Below are 12,188 nucleotides of genomic sequence, written 5' to 3'. Positions count from 1 at the left end.
TCATACGCCATAGAAACCAATGATAACATCATGCTAATACTGACAAGATGGCCGCCACAGTAATTGCTAAAATTGCAACCAAATCTCTTTAAACATAGTGACCCCAAACATTTTAAGGGCAACTTTATTGCAAAATGGACACATTCTGCATATTTCCATTTATGACGAGATTTCTTTCTTACATCTTTTCATAACGATAACTAAATAGCTTGAATCATATAAATAAATACACTTGAATCATAAAAATCAATAAAAAAAAACATATTTAAAAACATAAGAGGTAGTCATTAAACCATGTACTTTCACACTCAAGCAAGAGAAGAGACATGTCGGTGAACTAGCCTTGCACTGTGAGTGTTTTATTGTTTGCAGTCTGTGAAATACCAGTTTTTACACAAATAATAACATTAAAAAAACAAGGAACTGCAGATTTCACATCTTTATATTTTTGAGTGGGCCAGCCAAGTTTCCACATACAAAAATACACATAGTATTTCTATTTAATTTATATAATTTTATTGTCACTGAATTCTTTAAAACAAATTTACCATATACAAATTAATTTTTTGGACACCATTTCATCTTAATATTTTACAATCTAGATCCTTGTATTTAAATCTGTTTCAAGACATTTAAAACAAATTATTTTTGAAGCATAACATTACAACGACTAGGTTTGGTGTCACAGTTTGCTTCCAATTCATATTGGAATATTGCCAGCAATAATTAATAAAGCTTGTTCAGATTACCATTTATTCCCGACATCATACTCAGTGGCTAGTTCTCAAGATCTACAACTTACAGAAATAAATAAACAGAAATCATATTGATGGCATGTTTTTAGAAGACATCACCATATCTTGATTTGGACCATACCATTTCAAGCTACAGGGTGTCTAACTAATGACTCAACAACCAATAAACACATCTTCCACCCACCACAAATAATTGAACAACCAAGTAAGCAACTAATATCGAGCTACATCCTGAAAACAACGGTTAATTATTGTTGAGTGAGGGCGCTATTTACTAATGGGAGTAATCTTTTAAAAGTACAATATTCTTAGTTATATTGACACCTGTTATTAAGTATGATGGATCCCCACAATTGGGTACAAGATCATAGAAGTTTAAAATTAAAATTGTTATCCGTAAGAAACATGAAACCATCAACATGCTTATGCTTATTTGTATTACTGTTGACAAGTTTGGTCACCCAGTTTACAATTCACCATGACCATTTCCATATGAACAAAAGCTCCAGCCAATATCAGATTTGACTGCCTGTTCTAAGGTGTGACACTTGGAAATGAGTGTTGTGACATGTGGCAAATGTCCAACTGTCTTGGGTAATAAGATCGGATAATTTTCAACTAAAAACAGGTATACCTGTATGTACGAAGCCAGTGAATTTGATTCAAGCAAAGGAAACTGCATCTACGTATATAAATACTCATGGAGAATATTTTCTTAGAGTACTAAATGTGGCAGTTGCCCTGTGCTGATTTTAAATATGTCACACCAACCCAATAGCGCCTGACGATGAGATGGGTAGCCAAGCAAAACATTGACTGCAGCATTTCAAAAGGACTGAATTGTTGCCAATAGCAGCAGACGTATTGAAAAGTCAAAGACAGTGAAAAAGAACACACATGCATATAAATCCTAGCTTCCTAGAATCTTTATTTGCTCCAAGTAACCTAAAGTAGAACGAGATGAATTAACGCTATAGTCCGCCATCTTTATTTTAATATTGGAGGCAACCATTATCTTATGGAGGACCACGGGTCATAACTTGAGGGGAGTTAACAACCATGATTTTAAAATGCCTTGATCAATAAGAGTCTAAGTTACAGGGAAACATTTTTTAAATTTTTCAGTGGACCAATAAATGCATTTGACAGGATAATATAAAAAACCTATCACAACATCAATTAAAGCAGCTTGCTACATTGTAAGTATCACTTCCCTGTCAAATCAGTGATTCATTATAATTTGAAACTATCACAACTTGCTAGGCTCAAACTTCCATCCAATTAGAGCATTCCAAATAAAGATGATTATATTTATATATGTGGTTGTATGTCATGGACATTTGCAATTCGGTGTAGGTATAGTGACGAAATAGTGGACCAGAATTAATGTTGTTTAGCATTTTACTTATTCTTAATTAATAGGGGTAGAATAAGTGTTCTCATGATGGTTACATAAATGTTGTTTTAGTGTTATCTCACAGGAATGTAATAGCCAATTTATCGCGTTTAACGATTTAAGGATGTGTCATCTGTAGTTTGGTGAGATGCAATTTCTATTAATAAAATGACATTTTAGAGATTATTTTAAATATGGGACGGTGAAAGTCGCTGTGATTGTTTTACGTGTTTGGAAAGAATGTACGTACGGCAAAAAAATATCAAAATCGAACGGTAACTATTTTTTAGGGCTAAAGTGTGTATCTACACCAATAGCATACGAGCTCAAATTACAGTTGCCAGCTAAGAAGGAAACACAGTGCCGTAATATAAAATATTGGTGACGAGACTCTGATAGTTTGGTCGGTAACGGGCTCGTTGTACTCAGGATCAGGACAGTGATCGGAGTCAATATTCGGCTCATATTTACCACAATAACCGGGAGCGATTGGCTGTGCCTGAATACCACGTCTGAAAAAAAAACCAGTACGTACGGAGTTTATGATGTACATTTCATGGCCTAAGTCGTGATGAATTACATATACATTGCATGAACTAATTTGTCGCGATGGTGTTTTGTTCATTTCACTTCAGAGTCGTCGTAAAACAAAGCACGCACTGAATTTCGATTCAGTGCGGACATTATTGGAACAAAACGTACAAATGAGAACCCCAGAAATATAGTTACCCCTATACTTCGTACTACATTACCACAATTAAATAGGGTGTCGGTGAGTTGGTAATCCAAAAGACTACAATGTTTATAGTTTCCTGACCTTATCATTCTGCATCGCTGCTGATCTAGTCTGACCCTCGCCTTGTCTATATTGGTAATGTCTTCAGAACTCCACAGTCGCTCGGCAACTGCAGAAGCGCGGGGCCTTCGGGGAAAACAAATGAAAGTTTTTTTTTTGATATTGCATCTTGACAAACATATTAGGGATTGATATTTCAGAAAATTTAACCCTTTTTTTAGCCGTAGCCATAGTGATGTTTGCTGATAAGATTTTAACAGTCTCTAATGCACATAACTCCCGGATTTACCTACTCGTGTATGTAATTAAAAACAGTCGTGTTCATATTTCATTGAACAAACACTGTATTATAATTACAGTCGAAACATTAGTTTTAGTTTACAAAGAGCATACCTTAACGTGTTATTAAAACGCAATATCTAATACAATTATTTAAACATAATCACAGTAGTCCACATCGTCGTTATGTCGTAACATAACACGGACACATCTCATATACTCACCATACTCTCGATATAACATTAGAACCATCGACGTACTCTGCCCACATACAGGCTTCACCACCAATTACCAAATCTTTCTGCTCGGTGGTTCCTGGAAATGGACATAGCAACTGTCAAGAATGGATCGACCAATACGCCGACTCGGAGACACGTTTGATTTAACGTGAAGCTAAGACAACCTTGCATGTACAGAGTCTTACGATCGTCCAAGTTAAAGCGGGGGAAGTCGGCACCTGCGCATGCGTCAGATGGCCATAGCGTGTCATTGTTTACAAAGAAGCGTCTACCCATGAGCCTTTGCGTTTTTAGCGTGTGTTGTTATCGTCGCTTGGGACTCAATTCCCACGCGTGCGCAGGTGACGACCCTCCCGCATTAAGGAGTACAACGAAAGCACTGTCAATATTAACGAATTTTAAAAGTGGCAATTATAGGCTTGTCGGGAAACTGAAATGACGATCGCCATGGTTTCAGACTTTCATCATACGAAGTTAGTTCACATATTCTGTAGAAGTGACACGTTCTAATAATGTATGAAGTGCTTTGCATGTAAACTCAAAACATACGAGATTATTATTACAGTGTAATGATAGGCTGCTGGTAGAAGCTTGGACCGTGTCATAAACCTTCATTATCGGAACACGGCAAATGTTGTATGTCGTATTATTGATTTGTTTTGAAGCGATGAAACGTGATATAAACGCTCAATATTCAATGGCATCGTCATTGCGTTTGCAGATACGGTATGTATCGAAACAAATTAAATATTCCTGTTCCTACCATTGAAATCTGTTGGTTCGCATAGGTAGAATCTCTCCCAGTCAGGTCCATAGTCGATATAGTTGAGATAAAAACACGCCGACAGTACAGCTTTCAAGCCTAACTTGGTCACCTTTTCCAACCCATCCCTGTAAGGTGGCAATTTGTACCACAATGACGTATCTTTCCACACCTCCACCACTGTCATGTTGCTCACCTAAGATGACAGTAATATAGTGACGTCATGCTCAAACTCATGTGATGCAATCGAGGAGTGTTTACAATACGCAACACCATGACGCTAAACGTGTGCTTCAAATAAGAAATGATATTGCCACCAGTTATAAATCTTTAGAAACAATATTTTATATCTAGATCGATTATTATTTTCATATTTATTTTGTTTTTCAGTGTGAAATGAGTGGAATGTAAAATAATGTTCACTATGATTCGCGTTTTCATATGTTGATACCCGACTTACTGTGACATTGTTGTCTATGGGATCTTGCCATATTATAAAACGTGATCCCAAACCAGTGATGATATCAAATAATCTATTTTGATAATATTCTTCCAATTTGTTGTATTCGCTGTCAGACCATCCTCGCTGCTCCATGAATAATTGAACGTCGGGATTGCTTTCCCTGGAATAACAAACCGACAGATTGGAGGCGTTTTACACAAACGAGTAGGTCAATCATGATCACGGGGGCAGTCGCAAATTCAATGCAATCACAAAAAGTTCATAAATGGCGGCGAAGAACATGAAAAAGTGAAAAAAATGGCTCTTTGCTTCTCACATGTTACTATTTTTTTGAAAATAAGAATTGTAACTTGTAAATGAGTGTAATAGATTGCAACCATGGCATTGAATTGAGAACAAAGTAATGTCAGTGACCAAGCCAAGTTCAACTGGTTATATAATTGCGCCACCAGTTATTTTATTTCCCGTACTACTAGAAATAAAAGTATGGTCACTTTTGCGCTAAACATTAATTGTACATTATTTATTTGACCATTAAGCCAACCCACCAATACGAAGACGTGGGACACGGGGCATAGCTGCAATGATATACTAGTATGCTTACAAATTATGAATCAAGGTACCGAGCCGCCACCATTTGATACATACTTACCAACACGCATAGCTCACTTCATCGGCGCCAAGGTGGACGAAGCGGTCTGGAAATACATTGACGATTTCACCAAACAAATCTTCCAAAAACTCATAACTTGAGTTGACAATTGGATGAATTGGTCCAAAGTCGGCGTGTTTGTCATATACAATCTGTGCGATTGAAACCATACGTCCTTATGTAAATCGTATACGTGACCTTTGTATGACACATAGAATCACTATAATCCCATCACAAATAAAAGTGACCCGAATAAAACACACACACACACACACACACACACACACACACACACACACACACACACACACACACACACACACACACACACACACACACACACACACACACACACACACACACACACACACACACACACACACACACACACACACACACACACACACACACACACACACACACACACACACACACACACACACACACAAACAGAACGTTGGGTAAACCCCAATCCTCACCTGACGAGGTTTCCCATTGGCCCAGCATTCTGTCAGTAAGTTCGGTATTCCTTTACCCCAGGAGTAGGTGTGGCCCGGTGTATCAAACTCCGGAATGACTCGTATTCCACGAAGTCGTGCGTACTCGACCACGAATGCCACGTCGTCTTGTGTGTATATTTTATTCACTGGATGGTAAGCACCCTTGGAAGAAGATTGCAAAGTAAATTTCTTGAAACTATACGTCATCATCACAACTTTTACAAAGAGCGTGGGTCGGAATTTGATTGAATTTAGAAAATCTTCATAGATGGCCGTGAACTCTTACGCTATTCATTGATGTCATCATGATAGGTATACGAATATCATATTGGAGTAAAATGGACGTGCCACATTTTATTTTGTCAATTCAATGTCATCCCTTATTCAAACCATACCTTTTCACTCATTGCTGGAAACTTGATGCTCTGGTACGGGAATGCCTGGTCGTCTACTATGTGCCAATGAAACACATTGAATTTATTGTAAGCCATCGCATCCTAATAGAAAATTTGATAAAGAATATTACTATTTGGATTCAAATGAATCCGACTGTGGTGTAATGTGTGTTCAAAAAAATCCTGAACACACAAATAAACGGTCACAAATGTGTCTCGGAATGTAGAGCAAAAAGATTACTTCGCGAACGCACTGCTAACGGCACAACGGCGAAGTGCTTCTGTTTTCACCACAAGGCTCAGCTGTAAACGACCCGTTAGCCATGGCCAGCTATGTTAATATAACGCGGTTGTTATGCTTACCAAATGTTTGAGTATTGTGTCCAACGGCATATAGTGTCGACATGTATCCAACATAAAACCACGGTACCCGAAGCGAGGAAAATCAGTAACATAGCTTGCATTGATGTAATACTGTAAAGAACGATGTTTTTTATTTGTTTGGTAACGGTGGCGATGGTGATGATGACAGTGTATTAAATACGACGAGTTTGTTGGTTGTTAATAAAAAAGTTTATCAACACATTAAAGTGGGAGGGGAATCGTCACCCGCGCATGCGTCAGATGGCTATAGCGTGTCATTGTTTACAAACAAGCGTCTACCTATGAGCCTTTGCGTTTTTAGCGTGCGTTGTTGTCGTCGCTTGGAACTCAATTACCGCGCGTGCGCAGGTGACGCCCCCCCCGCTTTAAATGGTATTAATTTTCAAAGCAGAGAATATTTTACCTCGCCGTCGTTGTCGTCGTCCAGTTGGTACACCATTTGACTAAACGTTTCTAACCCTGGATATATTTAAAAATAATATTTAATTTACACAAATATTTGATATACCACCGGTACTTAGTACTTTTCCAACTTTGTGCATTGACCAACAACTTACCTCTTAGAGCTCCCCATATTTCTAACGCCATCAAAGAGGCCTCACCGTCAGCAATAACCAGCTCGTCTGAAATGATTGAAACGTTTCTGAATGAAATGAAGCATCGACTCGAGTGTGCCCTCACTGGGCAGGCTACTCGCACGCCGTCGAATTATTATTATGTTTAACGTATTTTTTCTGTCTTGTTATCAGTTACGCGCCGTTTGCCACCTTTCCCATAACTTGAAAGTCCTCTTTTGTATTTCCAGGTCACGTACTATACAGTACATTCAATCTTGTTTCTATGTACAATAACCCCATTTCTACTTCCTTAATCACAAATGTAGTATACATACAGTGTCCCACTATCAAGAATTAAATGCCGTTTTCCGGGAACCCGAGTTTCGTTGCTCGACAGGAAAACGGCGCCAACGGCAACGAAATATATTACGAAATCACCTCGCCCAATAAATTATAAATATAAATAACTACAACATGCGACTAAACAAACAGTTGAAATACATCATAAATCTTGCCAATACAATAATAATACATGAAAATAATTTATGGTTTACTATAACTCTATAAAATAGCACATCAATCTTCCGGGGACATATGTATGTTTGTCGGTTAGATAGCAGGGGGTGGTTGTGGGACGACTCTGTTAAACAGCCTACCCGATATCACATACAGCAAATATAATACTTACAAGATTCAGTCATATCACTATTGGGATACTTTTCACATCCCTTCTCGCCGGTGACTTCAACCTTGAGTTCCTTTAAGAGCGGATATTCGACGTGCACAGCCAATTCTGGTTCATCGAATATAACGTCCTTGTAACGTGTAAACGCTTCTTCTAGAATGTCACACTTGAACCCGCCGTCGTCAAATCGGAACTTAGATTGCCGTAAGACGAACAACTCGTCAGTGACATCTAGTAGTTGCGGAAGCGGCCACGGAGTGCCTAACGGTGCTTCCGTGATATTGTACGGTAACCTAGGCGCTATCGGTAGTATAATACCGTATATAGGTGCGGGGAAATTGAACACGAACAGAACGAGTACTGAAATAACGGCGACGTGTAAACCCACGTTAGTTACTCGAGTTGTTGCAGCCATATTTAAGTTTGTCGCAGACGAATCCAACTACATGTAATACATTCATGCACATGGATTGAGAGGTCAGGGTATGTAAAGGTCAAACCGAACAAAACCTGCGCAAATTATGAATCTGTCACCCAAATCAATGATATTGGGTAACACTGATTGTTATTTTTCGACATTACCGCTCATGTCAACGACTCGACAGCATTCAAAGGCGTGAAATGTCGTACGTTCACCCAAGGGCGTTTACCGTATACCCAGAACTACACTACATATCTGTACTGTGCAAGTGTTTTCAAATGAACCTCATCAACTTTGCTTGAACTCAGACTGTGTTTACATATAATTCGCAACTTAACGCCCTTGGTTGACAACTACTAGTAATTGTGGTATATCAGATTATTTTTTTCGTGAAATTTTAACTTGTTGCCATGAAACTTTTAACGTCTTTCCACACAACTTTACAAATTTACTTGCCGCATAACTGTACACGTTTACCTCCCCTTACATGCGCTTTCCATGCAACCGTGCGAAACTGTACTGTCTTTCAAATTAACTTCACCGACTGATTGAAACAACCGCATCTATCTTAAAGAGCGGTGGTCGTCTCGCAGCACGTGTGTCGAATATCATGTAAACAAACAATGTAATCTACACGCGTTGTATATGCCGCCATGGGTCCCATATCGAACATGACGCGGCGCGAAGACCACCGCCGGACAAATCAAATCTTGGCAATACTGTTAATGCTTGGATTGTCGAGATCACCTCCCCCAAAAAACACCAAAAATGGCCCTGGATGTCAAATCTTGGCGATACTGTTAGTGCTTGGATCTCGACAATCGAGATCCCCCTCCCAAACCCCCAAAAAATAGCCCTGGATGCCAAATCTTGGCAATACTGTTAGTGCTTGGATCTCGACGATTGTCGAGATCCCCCTCCCAAACCCCCCCAAAATAGCCCTGGATGCCAAATCTTGGCAATACTGTTAATGCATGGAACTCGGCAATTGTCGAGATCCACCCCTCCCCTAAAAAAACTGGCCCTGGATGTCAAACCAAAAAACTTGTCAACTTCTACCAGTATAAACACGTGTGAATTGCTTTTGTTACATCAATATATCATCTTCTGTGAAAGAAGTTCATTATACGATTCAGATGTGAAAATTCTCACGAAATATTTTATGTATTAGGGTCAAATACGAAAACTAGTTAATTATCATAAAAATGTTGTTAGATTAACCTTGTATATTACACTTAATTAACAATTTGGACAGGAATAACTTTATTTGTGCATGGTGTTAAACACCTTGTATAGAGATCTAGTATTTTAATCGTCAAAACCAAGATGTATATTATGTCTATACAAACTTATAAATAAAATGATAAATTTCAAGAGGATTAAAATTAACTATTATTTCATATTTGTCAAAATTATCATCTACAAATGGTCATTGTGAGTTGGCCATTGGTTATTAATATTTTTTTGGCCTAAATATTTAAAAAGTAAGGCCAGATCAGTCACATTTTTAAACATATTAGCTAAAATATGTAAAACCGCCTCATTTTCGAAAACTGTAAAATGTTTCTCGTTATGTTTGCCCTTTAAAGTCCATACCATGGCGTCAATCATTATGCTACATACGTATTTATTCCACAGATCAAATTTTAAAAGCACATATAACGAACACCTTTACATCATCAACGCACGCAAAGTCCCCCCTCGTGGTTCAACATTATAACCAAGAATATGATGCCAATCAAAGCAATCTAAAAACAAACAAAAAATCAAATTAAACCAACAACAAAACAATTGAAACTCTAAATTATCAATGAATTCAATACTATGTTCCCCTATAACATCAATAAGAAGGATTGATGAAATTATCTTACCAACTTACCAACAGAGAATCACCTGGCTTGCCATGTTTTTCCAACCTCTCCACTTATCTACAGAGTAGAAACTATCCGCTCGACTTGCCAGTGTCTATGTAAGTATTTCGTTATTTTCTGATTTACAGCTATAATTGCAATTTTATCTATATATATCTGCATTTAGTTCTACTATTTGATCCACATGTATCTTTAGTAACAACTTTGTTTTCATCTAACAGTTGTAAAGATGACATCTCTATCTTTTTCCACTTCAGACAAAGAAATGCAGATTTGAATACTTGAATTTGAATAGACATTTTTCTATGAACTGTTTAATAATTTTTTTCTGAGCTTCTGAAAAGTATATCCTGAAGATGAACATCTATTTTCTGCTAATATGACCATATATATGACATGCAGCGATGTTTGAAGTTCACCTGATTGGTCATCCATTATATTTTGATATACAGCAACTTCTCATGCAACTTTACCGATCGCGATTTTCTAACTTTCAACGCAACTTAACATAAAATTGTACCTACTCTCCATCAACGTTTCCACCTTTCCACGAAACGTTTCTTTCAATTTTTCACACAACTTCATCAATTCTCTTTGCGACTTAACCGAATTTCCATGAAATTGTGCCGACACTCCCAGCTACTTTTCACAAAACTTGACATTCAATAAGTCTTTGCAGAATTTCACTGCATCTTTGCTGACTTGACGCACAACTTTTTATACACATTCTATATAAGTTTACTAGCATTTCACAGAGCATAGAACTTTCAACACATTAATTAATACATTTATTAATTTTGAGGCAATTTTTCAAACTTTCCAACAATATTTTCCGATGTCCCACGTAATTTTACCAATTTTCCAAAATCTGCTTTCAATTAACAATTTTCCGTACAACTTTACAGACACACAACTTTTACTTAACCGACTTCCTACAAATTATTACCGTCTTTCGATGCAACTACATATACTAGTATACCGCATATCTATATAACTTTGATGACTTTTTACATAACCTTACCGACATTATTTTTATATGCACTTTTAACTTTACAGACATTCCATGCAGTTTTACTGACTTTTTCCCAATCTTGCTGTACTTTTAACTTTGACTTCACAAACTATCTACTTAGCTTTACCAGTACTCCGAATTACAAATATTCCGTGTAAATTTAGTCTCCAGCCGAGCAACTTTACTGGCTTTCTACACAACTTTACCATCTTTTCTGGCAACTTTACAGACTTTACCATGCAACTTTTATAATATAACATTTTCGACTTCATATACTTTGACTGTGATCAAGTCGTGTTGAGATAAATGTGCACATTTTAGACATTCAATCCAACTTTTTTTTTACCTTGCAGTATAGTCTTGCAATTTTCCACGAAACATTGACGACTTTTAGTCTTTTTCGAACAACCTTTTCGAATTTCAGTCAACTTTACTTTGCTGTCAAATTTTACAACTTTCCATCGAACTTTAACTACTTTCTTAGCAATTTTAACTACTACTAGTACTGCCGCGTTTTTTAATTTGAATGCAATATTTTTGACTTTCTAATCACCTTTAATCACTTCAACATAAACATCTAAAAGTCACCAATTATACATTACCAGGTAATGTTAACTGCAACGAGTATCCGTGAAACTTTAGAGACTTTCCAACCAACCTTTCTGACATTACACTAAACTTTTCACAAATTTGCGGTCAATGTTTTCAACTGTCTATTTAACGACATTCTAAACAGTTTGTACAATTTCCATGCAACTTAAACGACTTTCCAAGCAACTTTTGTGACTTTGAAACACGTTTATCGTCTTTGCAGCCAACTTACTAGAAATTAAACTTTGCTGTCAACATTTACAATTTTGTAACAACCTTGTAAACTTTCCTCTTGACTTTATGGCGACTTCCCCCACTTTAACGTTTTAGCAGATAAATTAATCATCTTATTTGTAAATTTCTAGGAAATAAGGCGAATTTGCAACAAAGATTCGCGACTTTGCAGTCAGTTTTCCAACCAACTATAAA

The 12,188-nt window shown here is 37.2% G+C and overlaps 1 protein-coding gene across 1 annotated transcript; it reads right to left on the bottom strand.

Annotated features, from left to right (window-relative positions):
• Window positions 1-493: 493 nt before the first annotated feature.
• LOC102803743 (beta-hexosaminidase subunit alpha-like) lies at window positions 494-7,990 on the bottom strand. The gene is made up of 12 exons (XM_085507907.1): window positions 7,868-7,990; window positions 7,180-7,245; window positions 7,026-7,081; window positions 6,602-6,712; window positions 6,239-6,340; window positions 5,823-6,005; window positions 5,344-5,495; window positions 4,689-4,851; window positions 4,229-4,424; window positions 3,451-3,541; window positions 2,969-3,073; window positions 494-2,663 (listed from the first exon to the last, which is right to left on the bottom strand). The coding sequence occupies exons 1-12, from the start codon at window positions 7,878-7,880 to the stop codon at window positions 2,483-2,485; spliced, it is 1,419 nt and encodes a 472-aa protein (XP_085364033.1). The 5' UTR covers window positions 7,881-7,990; the 3' UTR covers window positions 494-2,482.
• Between the last annotated feature and the right edge of the window lie 4,198 nt (window positions 7,991-12,188).

The sequence above is a fragment of the Saccoglossus kowalevskii genome, chromosome 1, assembly GCF_978046115.1.
Source record: "Saccoglossus kowalevskii chromosome 1, keSacKowa6.1, whole genome shotgun sequence".
NCBI lineage: Eukaryota > Metazoa > Hemichordata > Enteropneusta > Harrimaniidae > Saccoglossus > Saccoglossus kowalevskii.
Note: the sequence above shows the minus strand (reverse complement) of the source record. Positions and strands in the feature narration are given on the sequence as shown.